Here is a 12,970-nt window from a genome sequence, read left to right as displayed (position 1 = left end):
CATTGTAGGAAGATTTATATAGATAATGAGACTCCATTCATCTTGGTTATCATGTTTCTCATTATTTTAACCAATTTTTCAGCTGTCTTTGCCTTGATATTTTGTATATAGTTGGTACTTGGTAGATGTATAACGATTTAGTATTTAATTTCTCATAGAAGGACTGTATCACTTATGGTAACTAAAACTATATTTTTATGTTTAGGTATCCAAAATGCTACCTGGGGGACTTTTAGTTCTTGGAGTATTTATTATCACAACTTTAGAATTGGCAGATGACCTTCAAAATGCCCTACGCAGAGTAAGTCTGATTGATATATCAAGAATTTTTTTTTTAAAACTGGGGACTAAATTCAGGTTCTTCACTCTGATCTATATATTTAGCACTTTTATATTTTATTTTGAGAAAGATCTTTCTAAGCTACTAAGTTTCCCAGACTGGGCTTGAATTTATGATCCTCTTATGTCAACCTTCCAGAATGCTAAGATTACAGACATGGGCCACAATATCCAACTAAAAATTCATCAGAGTTACATGTTATCTTAATTCATTTTCTGTATACACAGTGACCCTAGTCATAATTAGATTAGTGTTCCAAATTGTTTATGTTAGCATTACACTGAAACAGCTTTCTTTTCCCAGTTGCTGATCATGAGTGTAATAAGTGAATGTATTTCTATATTTTTAAAGAAATTCTGTTTTCAAGATAAATTCTTAATATTATGAAAGAAGTAATTTGTGGTTTAACAGGGTTTGTTTTGTTTTGTTTTGTTTTTGTGCAGTATCAGTTTTCTTTAAGATCTTCCATTTAGTATCATGTGATTGTTATGGGAAGTTATTCTATTCAGTTCTCCTTAGATTTCAGAGTAAAATATAAACAACAATCGAATAGTTATTCTTTATTTTTGGATTGAATATATATCCTGAATTGCCTGTGGTTTTGTTTTATTCTTATGTCAGAGAATTGGGTAAATTTTTCTAAAAATCTGAATGTCCTAAGCTGTTTACTCGTAAACCAAAACCTGATGTAGATTTGACTGCTCATCTCTTTTAGTGCTCAAGATCCCCGTGAGCCTTCACAAGGGTATTTCATATGTAGAGAGGGGTTCTTCGTACTCTTTAGAAGCACCAAATCCACAGGTTCCACATGAGAAAAATAAAATTTTAGTAGAAAAAGTAGAGTTTAGAATCTCACTAAACCACCTTATGTTCGACAAGGGAGCCAGACATGTTCACTGGAAGAAACATACGCTCTTTAATAAATGGTGCTGGAAAAACCGACTTGCCATATGCTGAAGACTAAAACTAAACCCACGTCTATCACCATGCACTAAACTAAAATTAAAATGGATCAGATATCTAAATATTAAAAGAGAAACACTAAATACACTGTAAGAGAAAATGGGTAGAAATCTTGAAGACAGAGGTGTAGACAGAGGGTTTGTGAACAAAACCCAGACCACACAGGAGATATAACAAAGAATCAATAAATGAGATCTCTCCTTATTAAAAAGCTTTTGCACAACAAAAGAAATCACCAACAAGGTGAAAAGACAGCCTACAAAATGAGAAAAAAATTATAGCCACTTATCCCTCAGACAAAAGCTCTAGGGTTTATGAAGAATTGAAAAATATTAGACTCCCCCCAAATTCAAAGACCCAATCCAAAAATAGGCATCTGAAATAAATATACACTTAGATTAAAAAATACAAATAATAAATAAATACATAAGAAAACACTCAACATCATTGGTCATTTGAGAAATGCAAATTAAAACAACACCAAGATTCTATCTTACCCCAGAAAGAATGACTGTCATCAAAAAATCAACTGATAACAGATGCTGGTGGAGCTGTGGGGGAAAGGAACCCTTGTCTACTATTGGTAGAAGTGTAGACTGATGTAGTCACTGTGGAAATCAGTATCGAGATTTCTTTAAAAACTAGGATTAGTGGTTCTTTTGACCCCTGTTCCCCGCTGGGTATCTTTTCAGAAGAATTATCATACCACAGCAATGTATGTGTACCCATATTTATAGCAGCACAATTTGCAATAGTTAAATCTTGGAAACAACCCAAATGCCCATCAACTGAGGAACAGATTAAAAAAAGATGTGATCTTTTAATATATATAATAAAATGCTACTCAGCCATAAAGAAAGATAAACTTAAGGCTTTTATAGGTAGTGGATGTGACTGAAGACCATACTTGTAAGTGAAATAAACCAGACCCACATGTGTAAACATCATATTGTCTCACTAGTGTGAGAATCTAGAAGAGAAAACAAGATTCAAAATATATAGTAGGTGCTCTAAATAGGAAAGAAGCTGTTGAAAAGGGAAAAAAAAAAAAACACTGAAGGGAGAAGAGGGAAAGAAAGGAAGGGAAAAGGAAAAGATATACATATATGTATGTGTATGTATATGTATATGTTTATGTATATGTATTACCTGACCATTAAAATGAGTATATAGTTGGTTTTACTTGGTCCATTGAGGGTAAAGTTTTGTGCTAGTAATTTGCTGGATAATGTTTTCTGCCTGTAGCTTGTACTCTAAACAACTACTGTGAATATAATAATACACAATGTCTTGATTATTTTTGCTCTCCTACTAGCCTGATTTAGAATTCTGTTTTTTAATTTATTTCTTACTTTTTTTTGTTTAAAAGAAAAAAGAAAATCTCAGATACTGTAAACTCAGTTTTGTAATCTCTTATCAGGTATCTCATTCCATGTCTTTGATATATTGTGATGAAGAAAGTAACAGAAGAAAATGCAGATTCTCCCTTTTCATACAATTTTTCATTCTTCTGTCTTTTCCATTTTAAATAAATCTACTGCTTTTACCCTTGTTCATCATCTTTGACAGTTTAAAACATACTTTAAATCCATGTCTATTTAATATTCATAGGATGGTTTGCAAATCTTTTTGTGGTTGGTGCTGCATTGAATGGAGTGAATGTGGATGATACTAGAGGTTCAATCAAGTTCATCCTTGTGGTTTTGTAACTTGGTTTTAAAACAAATGTGAGACTATAAATGCTGTGTCTCAGAAATTGTTGTTTCAGTTGTTTAACTTTGTTTCTATTGGCCTATGTTGAGAGACATAATCATATAAAACTTACTTGTTAATGTCTTCCATGAGCTTTATAATTAAAAGCTTTCGTTAGCTGGGGATGTAGCTCAGTGGCATAAGTACCTGCCTGGTAAGCATGAGATCTTGAGTTTGATCCCTGGTACCAAAAAAAAAAAAAAAAAAGTGAATTTCATAACATTATATTTCTGTCTACATACTGTTGTTAGAAAGCTGAAAGCTATGTTTATGACACTTTCACCCCATGTCCAGTTTTCGTTTGATAATTTTTATTTCTGATACAAATTTTTATCACCATTCAAATTTTTTTACTTTTAATTTGTTATTGATTTAGTTTTATATTCTATGTATTTTGTCTCTTGTGACATTTAAATAGGAATTGCTAAATGCAACATATCACTTGTCATTTCCCATTCAAATTGAAGGTCCCCCTTTTTTATTTTGGTTTTTAGAGAAAGGTTCTTACTATTTAGACTGACTTTGCACTCATTTTGTGGCCAGGGCTGGCCTCAAACACAGCAATCCTCCTGCCTCAGCCTCCTGAGTGCAGGATTACAGGTGTGCAACCACCACACCCAGGTTAAAGTCCCTTTTCTACATGTAGATGCTAATTGCTCAAAATTAATTTTTCATGTCAAATTAATCATTAAAGACATTGATGTATATTTTTTGTTTAAAACTCAATTTTGGGTGATGAGGTGGTAAAAATTATCAAAGCATGTTACGTTCGAGTATGAATCTACCAAATGAAACATATTAATCTCTAAAAAATATGAATAAAAAAACATTTTTATGTAAATCCTTCCAATGGAATCCCAAAACTGTTAATATATTATTTTGAAGGTGAGAAATGTTAATGATAGAATCATGGGATTGTAAACTGGGCATAGTAACAACACATGCCTATGACCCCCACTGGGGAAACTGAAGCAGGAAGATCAATGCAAGTTGAAGCCACCCTGAATTACAACACAAGGCCAAATCTCAAAAAAAAAAAAAGAGAGAGAGAGAGAAAGAATTATGAGATTGTAAAGCTGAATGGTAGCTTAGGGTTGTTACAATTGTTTTTTTCCACATTTACTATTTTTTTGCATGTATATTCAAATAATGTATATTTCTGTCTTTCAGCTAATATATGCTGTGGAAAAGTGTATGGACAGAAAAAGACTGTGGAATTTCACAGAGGAGGAAGTTTCAGAACGAGTGATTCTTCACATTTGCTCTTCTACTAAAAAGTATCTTTTATTTAGGTATTGTATTTGAAAACTGTTAAGACAATGTAAAAACTGACCATTCCTGCAGAAGACAGCTTTTCATTATTTGATTTTTAATTGAAAAATTTTATATACAAGCCTTTTGACTCAGTGTACATTTGTGAGTTTGACTTCATCCAAAGTAGCATTCCTGTTATGAAGGGTATATTTGAGGAAAATTTCACAAGTGCTTCCATTCTGTTTATTGTGATCAGCAATATTTATAAACAGAAGAAAATACTTTTCAACTATCAAAACTGCTAGAGGCACATACATATACCTATACATTTATTTATATACCTTTAAGTATATAAGGTATTATGCTTTATAAGAACTCTATACTTTTTGATGATTTGTATTTTGTTGTTTATCAAGATTCCTATTTTAGTTATTTCTGTCCTTAATTAGTAAAGAATATCTTGTCGAACTTACGATGTCCGTGATCCAAAGGTAAGAAAACTTACTGTCTAAAGATTTTTTCTGTTACAACTACTTTTAAATTAAAATTCACTTTTTTATTTAATTTTAATAACTTTCAGTTCCTTTACTTTCTATTGATGCTATAGTCACCTGAAATAAAATTAGTTTTTTGAAATAAAATTAGTTTAACTACAGGCAAGTAAAAGTTGTTTTCTAAATATTTAACATATTTTTAAGCTTGTTCTACCTTGCTTGTGAGTTCATTTTTTGTATTTGAAAAACTAATAGTAAAAATGACTAAAGACTTTTGGTAGCTGTAATGCCCAGTAAATAAGCTACCTGTATTCAGCATAACTTAGGCTAGCATTTTGTTAAAAGTTTCTAAAAGCAGTGTGAAAAAATACCTTTGCAATGTTTTATCAAGCATAGAACAAAAAGAATGTTTTGCACCGAATAATCACTTAATAATTATTTGCTGCATACTTGCCTCTTCAGAATTGACACTACTGAGGGTACTGGTAAAAAGTGAAGATCCAGAGGACTTTTTGGAATTCTGTACATGGAACTATCTGGTTCTTCTTATCCTTTAGAGAATGAGACAGGTTGCCTAGAATATATTACTAAAGATTACTGAACTTAATACATGCTTTATTTCTTATTTAGTTCTAGTCTAGTCCCCTTTGATCAATCATTTTGGCCAAATATACTAGATACAAGTTTATTTGAGTTATTAAGGTTATACATTTTACAGTGTTTTATTGATGTATGTATTGGACCTAAACTACAGTATACTTTGTTTTTCCTTTGCTGAAGAGTTCACCAAGACCTGCAGATTGGAAGTATCAGAATAGACTGTCTACCTCATGGCTTTCTCTTGAGTGTACAGTTCATATTGATATTCACATCCCACTTTCTACAACTTCTGTCAGCTATACTCTGGAGAAAATTACAAAGGTATCAGGGTAAAATGAACTTTCTTTAGTGATTGGTGAGTGGACAACCTGCTATTCTGGTTGTCTGTGTTATTTTATGATGTTCAACTATTCTAGCCATGTTAGAAATTTTTTAGTATCATAATATTAAATGTAATAGGTACTTAATACTTGTTCGTTAGCATATGTAAAATGTAGTTATGTAAGTAGTTATACTGTTTAGTCTTTCTTTTGGTTCTCATTAGTTTTGTCTTCCCTTCTGAGGTCCTTTTTTTATATTTTTATATCATGGTTTTGTTTTGTCTATGATTTTTCTTTTTTTCACACTGAAGAAAGCAAATTGAATTTGCTTATTTTTCTTTAACAATGCTTTATATTAGAAGCTCTTTTTATTTACATTTAAAAAAATGGGCATTATTGAATTTTATTTTACTGTTCATGTAGTTAGTTAAGATTTTGGAATCTGTGATATATATATTAGTCTTTTGATTTAATTTGTCAGACTGGATTTAAATCTTGCATTATTAGTAATTAAGAATTTTCAGTATTTTGTTTTATTGGGGGGAAAAAGTGGAGATTAGGGATTTTACTTGAGATGACATATCTGAAAGATTTGCATGTTGTGTTTGTTTTAAGAATGGACTTACACGCTGGGCCAAGAAAATTGAAAATGGTGTTTATTTTATTAATGGACAAGTTAAGGATGGAGATTGTGACTTATTAGAAGGACAAGTAAGTTATGAGAAAATCTTATAAAACAATTTATTCTTAAGGGGAAAAAAAAGATAGATCTTTAGTCCTTACCTTTATGAAAACAGCCGTTGTGTATTCATTTCTGAGGTCTTTGAATATTTTTTTTTTTTTTTTGTCTTTTTGCTTTTTATCAGTACCGGGGATCAAATTCACAACTGCCTGCTTGCAAGGCAGGCTCTTATGCTGCTGAGCTAAATCCCCAGCCCCAGGTCTTTGAAATTTAAGGACAAATATTTTCTCTGAAAATGATGACAGGAAATTATTTCTGATGTAGTTGGAATGCTGCAACTTCAGTTGGGTGTGTCATCTATATTCCATCTATCTCCAAATTGTAAACTACATACTTAAAAAGACCCATGTTGTTCTACCGTAGTAGCAGGGCTTCTACAATGACTTTGGCTTGAATGAAGAGAAAGTTTGACAATCAGCAAAGTTTAGGTAAAAAGCCAAATAATAAAGCCAAAAATAAGACCTTGCAGACCATACAGCTATTTATTTTTGCTGTCATGGAGTGAAAGTAGCCATTAGTGATAGTATATGACTAATCATGGTTGTATTCCAGTAAAACTTTATTACACAGAGAGGTGGTCATGTGCAGTTGGCTCACAGGCAATAGTTTGCCAGTTTTTAATCTAAAGGAATTAAAAAGTAGGAATTTGTGTTTAATAGTACATCTTGACTGACATAAAGTAGCATATCTATTAAAAAACTGAGTTAAAATAAGTAAGAATTGTTTTTTCTTTCTTTGACTTAGCATTTGTGAGGTGGTTCCTAATTGTCTTTTATGTTGCAGTTGGAGTTTCAACAGTCTGACTTTTTAACTCTCCTGTGTGTTATGTATGTTTCTTTTTAGAAAAAATCTAAAGGACATACTCAAGCACCTAATCATTCTTTTGATGTCCGAGTGCTAACACAGTTGGTAAATATTTTAAAATACATTGCTTCTTAGAATAACAAGAATAAAATTATTTGTATCTGTTTATAAGAAAATGAAAGAATTTCAGAGATAAAAGAAGTTGTATAAAATATCTAGTTACAAAAAGCTTCTCTCAAGAAATGTTGTTAAAATCTATTAAAGATTTTTACCTCAAGGCTCTCAAGTAGATAGCTGTTTTAAAGACACTTACATGAGTAAACATGCCTGTGTAGGTATGCATTTATTTAAATGTTTTGAGTTGTATGTTTTATAAATAAAGTTATAATTCTTATCAATTTAAAAGTAAAAGGTATATGTACAGACGTATCAAGGATTGTCAAATACTCAATTTAAGGTAGATTTATGCCCCTTGGATTTGATGAATGATGAATTTTAAGATTCATATTTCTGTATGGTTGCTTTAAATTATGCAAATCTTTGAAAATTCAAAGCAGAAAAAAGTATTAAAACTAATTATTTCTAAAAATTTACATGTGTTTGATTATTAAATATTTATAATGGAACAAGAATATAACCATGTGTTTTGGAAACTTTTCATTTCAGTATCATACTGGACTTTAAAATGGGAAAATATTACAAGGGCTTATAGTTTTTTAACTGAATAAAGTAGAATAAAAGACAGTTTGACTCATAAAGTTTTTAAAATTTCTTTATCTTATTGCTTAACGCTTAAGAGCACTATAAAGCTATCATCGAATTTAAGCCTCTCAAAATATGGTCCCTTTGGGGCTGGGGATTTAGCTCAGCGGCATAAGCGCCTGCCTTATAAAGCAGGCAGTCGTGAGTTCAATCCCCGGTACCGATAAAAAGGAAAAAGACAAAAAAAAAAAAAAATATGGTCCCTTTGTTTTTGTTTTTTTTAACCAATACCTTGAAAGTATTTTTGATGTCATTTTCTATTTTTATTTTGATTGTAGAATGTTCATGCTGTTTACTATTTGAGTGATTTTGTGATATATTAAAGAATTTGCTTAAAATTACTTCAGTGATAAAAACTGCAGTTAGGAGATGTGTAAAATATGGGAATATAGACAGAAGAGTGGGAAATATTGTAAGAATACTTGTAATAGTATTTAATACCTTTTGTTATTTATTCCACTAGTCATCCAATTAGAATTTTTAAAAGAAACAATGTCTATTGTAGAAAAGAAATACTTTTTTTCTTTACAGTAAAATATCTTTTTTTCTTATAGTTCCCACTGTCATTCGCTTTATAACAGGAAGATTTTACCTAGATTAGCCTATATAACTCTTGAACCTGGTCCCTTTTGACATACACGTTGTTTCTTAAAGTGGTAAAAACCCTTACATGGTTGTTTGTAGCATGGAATATTTTCCATATTGCTATTTTATCCTGTATATAACATTGGGTTGTCCTTTCTGAGTGATACTTTACATTCATTTACTTATATTCATTGTTTTTTCAGAAAGGTACTTGTTTGTATATGGGTCAGACATTGATTTTGTTATTGTCCTTCTTCAAATTCCATTAATCCTATACATTGACTGCTTAGGAAAGTTAAATTCAACACTCTTCGTAGTTTCAGCATAGCTGTTAGCATTCTAGATGTTTCCTTGATAGGCTTTTAAAGTTGTGTATATTTTTTGACAGTGCCATCTTTTCCTGTTTGCCCAGTCAAAATCCTACTTGTACATGAGGATCTGTCCCAGAATGCCACTACTTCTGTCAGGTTTCATTTGGTCACCACAGCCCAAGTGATCTTTTCCAAAATACCTTATCAGTGTCACAGAGTTCCCTCCTTATGAACAAATTAGATTCCCAAAAGCTGTTTGTAAGCCATTTTATTTGTACATCCATGTAACCAAGAGAAATTTACATTTATAGATCTCAACTATATTTTCAGCTAAAAAGAATTCAGTCAGTTCTTACATATTTAAAATTATTTTCCTGAATGTGTATATGTGTGTAGTCCAACATAATTTGGAAAATACTGCCCTATCTTATACATATGTATTATAAATATGTTCTATGTGATAATATTTAAAGTAGATCATTTTCCAAGTAAGGTAGTTTCATCAATAGTAAAGACTTGTATGTAGTATGAGTGAGCGAGGCCTGTTATTCTCTTGCACCCTTACCTTATTCATGTATCAATGGACTGTGCAAATGTTATGTGAAACTAATTCCAAATATACTATTAGCATTGTCATCCTACTGTTTCATTTGGTGGTAAATGTTGTTTAAATGAATGTGGAACCTTTTGAACTGTTTGATCTGTGATAAATTCTTTTACTAACAAGACTGATTGAATTTGAATGTTTAAGTAGTTCTAGCCTTTGAATTACAATAGAAATTAGCTACTCATGCTCTTTCAATATCTACATTCAAGTCCTTCCATTTTATAGTTTTTCTTCATTTCTTCTTAATTGCATAGGCTTGTAGCCTTATAGCACTTTGACAATTTGTATAATTTGCTTTTTGTTCTTCAGAATGGACCTATTGTTGAAAGGGTATGTAGAATGTAAATTACTTTCTTTTCATGTCCAGTTTTTGTTTTGTTTTGTTTTATTTTTAATCACTATTTTTGTTTCCATGAAGTCTTTACTAGTACCTTCCATGTGTACATTTTCTTTCTGTTTAGGCACTTACAAAGTAAAAGGTTAAAAATTTCTGTGAAACACCTGAAAACCAAGCAGGAATGAATATACCATAAGCTAAAGAAAATGGGACTATGAAATGAAAATGATAACTATTTAATTCATTTGAAACCGTTAGTAACATTTTCTGGTAACAGTCATAGTTGACATGTTGTTTTTACGTAAACAAAACTTAGCATTGTTTTTAGCATATGGAAGTTATAGGTTTAAAGTATATAAACAAACAGACTTTTGCATTGGTTGTAATTTTACCATATTTACCACATCCTACTTGTATTTTTGTTTTTGTACTGTTCTTGTATTGCATATTATGTGGCTCCTGTATATCATGTCTCTGTACATCTTTTTATCTTTACAATATTAATCTAAGTATTCTGCAAATAATGTATTTTTAGTTAGTACATTGAATAAATATTGGTGTTTTAAATGTTTATATTAGTGAATAAAGCATTTTAATATAGTAGGGTTTGATTTTAGTAGACATTCAAAATGCTCAGGGAAAAATGAAGTTTATGAAGAAAAATATGAAAGTCTTTTAATAATTGATGGGAATGTTTTCAAATGCTTGTATCAGTCAGAAATTGCTCTTTCCGTAAAATGACTTTATGTAGTGTCTCCTAATATCATTAGCAGTTAAGACTTCAACAGATTTTATCTTTCAGCTCCTGAATTCAGACCACAGATCCACAGCCACAGTGCAAATCTGCAGCGGTTCTGTAAATCTGAAGGGTGATGTGAAATGCAGAGCTTACATTCATAGCAATAAACCCAAAGTTAAAGATGCTGTGCAGGTACAAAGAATTGTTGGCATATGAAAATGAACTGCATTCACATAACTACTCAAATATTCTAATATTTTGTCTTTCTGAACCTCAGATTTTATAATTATAATTTGTTTAATTGAAGATGGCCCAATCTGTTGGACATTCTGTATATATCTTGGATCATGTAATTTGGTCCAAGATTTTCATACATAGATATCTATCTTGTGCCTTTTTAAAGTTATGATTATGCAGGTTTAGTAAATAACAGTTATAACACTTTTGTGTATCTGATGTCACTTCCTTCTTTTTTTAGCTTTTGATGCAGGGTCTGTATGTAGTTCAGGATGGCTCTGAGCTTCTGCCTGTCTCTTAGGGGCTGGGATTTCAGATATGCACTACCACACCTGTCTTGAAATCATTTCTTTTGGAGGAAATTGAATCTTTTAAATAGGAAAAGTATGCATAAATAGAATTATTAGATACTGTTCTGTAACAGAGGAGTTTCTTTAAGTGACCACTTACATTTTTATCATAATTATAAACTTCCTAATCTGGAGTATTGGCAATATTTATTTAAATTCAAAATTTCATGCATGTATTTGTTTTTAATTTACTATTTAGATGAGATATAGGCATATTTGTCTTTAAGCTATAAATGTGTTTATAGACATGCTAAGTAAATGGATTGATATATTAACTTTTAGTGGATATGTTCATTGACAGGGAAATTACGTGTTTTTCAGGGGAGTATCAATACATACATTTAAAATATTTTATTTCTTCTTTTGTTTTTTGCTTGTGTCACCCCCCCCCAGGCAATGAAGAGAGATATATTGAATACAGTTGCTGATCGCTGTGAAATACTATTTGACGATCTACATTTGAATGAAGTTCCAGAAAAACAAGTTATAAGTATAAAATAAGTACTTTTTGGAGGGCATATGGTTCCATTTGATATAGTAAGATGTCAAGTTGTAACAGATATGCCATCTTTTACAGTGGTTTTTATACCAGTTGTCTCTCATATTATTGAAAGCATTTTTCAGTTGTTACTCACTACCCCATTTTTTTTGAGCATATCATAATGGCACGTCTGACAGTGTTTAACAATTTCATGGAGGATATTTTAAAAAATTATTTCTGAGTAAATACTCCCTGTAGAATATGTAAACTTGGCAGTTTAAAGTTCATATTTTTTGTTACCTGAGTGTTTTTTTAAAGTAGCTGTAATTAAAGTAATAATATTATAGTTAGGTGTTATAGAATACATTCCTTCGAGACAGTACTTACAAACTGTAAGTTACATATTCTTCTCAGCTGTCTAACCTCTTTTACATTCCTAGTATATTTGAACCTTGAGATTGTAAGATTAAGTAATTCACAAAAAAACCTGAAATTTTATTTACTGTATGTACAGATTTGAATCTTATAGCTGTGGATTTAAAACTTGGGAGAAGGAAATATATGAAATTTCATCTCATATCTTGCCCTAGCAGCTTTTTCTCGGTGAACTTTTATTTTTGCTATTTGGTTGTGATTATGTGGTGACTTTCATGATATTAATCGTTACTTCCTTTTTCTTGAGCAGTATTCTTCTTTATTATGAGATCTCTCTCCTTCTTTCATCCCTATCTGCATTCATTTATATACTTGTTGTCCCAGAACATGTGTTATGCTCTGCATTGTATGGGGCTTGCCTGCTTATATTTTGAGAATGAGCTCAGGTAGCACTTACTCTACAGAAGTTTCTGTAATACTGTGATATGCAGTAGGATCCTGGGGCTGGGCTAGGGATTTAGCTCAGTGGCATAAACACCTGCCTGGCAAACAAGAAGTCATGAGTTCAATCCTCAGAACCAAAAAAAAAAAAAAAAGTACGATCCTGTTTTTAACCAGCTGAAATCCAGTTATCATAAAAACTGCTTAAATAGAAAATGATTTATACTTATTCATGTAATGTTGAACTGTGTACTTTTCTGTGGGGAGGAACCCTAGAGTTTCTTTGAAATATTATTTGAGATAATATTTCTTCAAAAAGATATCTCCGGTTTTTAAACTCAAACCAAGCAAACCTGATATTGCGATATTAAATTGCTCATTTAACTTTTTAGTTTGAAAGTTATAAGTGTTTTATATTTTTAATGAGTAATTTATGTTTATTCCAGGTAATGTTTAACATGTGATTTTATAACATG

The 12,970-nt window shown here is 31.1% G+C and overlaps 1 protein-coding gene across 7 annotated transcripts in view; it reads left to right on the top strand.

The window, feature by feature from the left end:
• Odr4 (odr-4 GPCR localization factor homolog) overlaps nt 1–12,970 on the top strand; it is a 198,912-nt gene that overhangs the window by 9,017 nt on the left and 176,925 nt on the right. For 6 of the 7 annotated variants that reach the window (XR_010044403.1, XR_010044401.1, XR_010044402.1 and 3 more), the window contains 9 exons: nt 206–301; nt 4,226–4,332; nt 4,764–4,800; nt 5,584–5,724; nt 6,339–6,434; nt 7,309–7,374; nt 9,844–9,864; nt 10,674–10,802; nt 11,591–11,687. Coding sequence is in view for 4 of the 7 variants with exons in the window: in XM_063239762.1 (XP_063095832.1) it covers nt 206–301; nt 4,226–4,332; nt 4,764–4,800; nt 5,584–5,724; nt 6,339–6,434; nt 7,309–7,374; nt 9,844–9,864; nt 10,674–10,802; nt 11,591–11,687 (790 nt within the window). In the remaining 3 variants the exon portion in view is untranslated. The remainder of the gene's footprint in view (nt 1–205; nt 302–4,225; nt 4,333–4,763; nt 4,801–5,583; nt 5,725–6,338; nt 6,435–7,308; nt 7,375–9,843; nt 9,865–10,673; nt 10,803–11,590; nt 11,688–12,970) is intronic. The other variant, XM_003474870.5, reaches the window with a different exon arrangement.

The sequence above is a fragment of the Cavia porcellus genome, unplaced genomic scaffold (genome assembly GCF_034190915.1).
Source record: "Cavia porcellus strain 051 isolate PalLab524CR breed Dunkin Hartley unplaced genomic scaffold, mCavPor4.1 scaffold_29, whole genome shotgun sequence".
Lineage (NCBI taxonomy): Eukaryota > Metazoa > Chordata > Mammalia > Rodentia > Caviidae > Cavia > Cavia porcellus.
The sequence above is the reverse complement of the archived record's forward strand: the minus strand, read 5'-3'. Positions and strand labels throughout refer to the sequence as shown.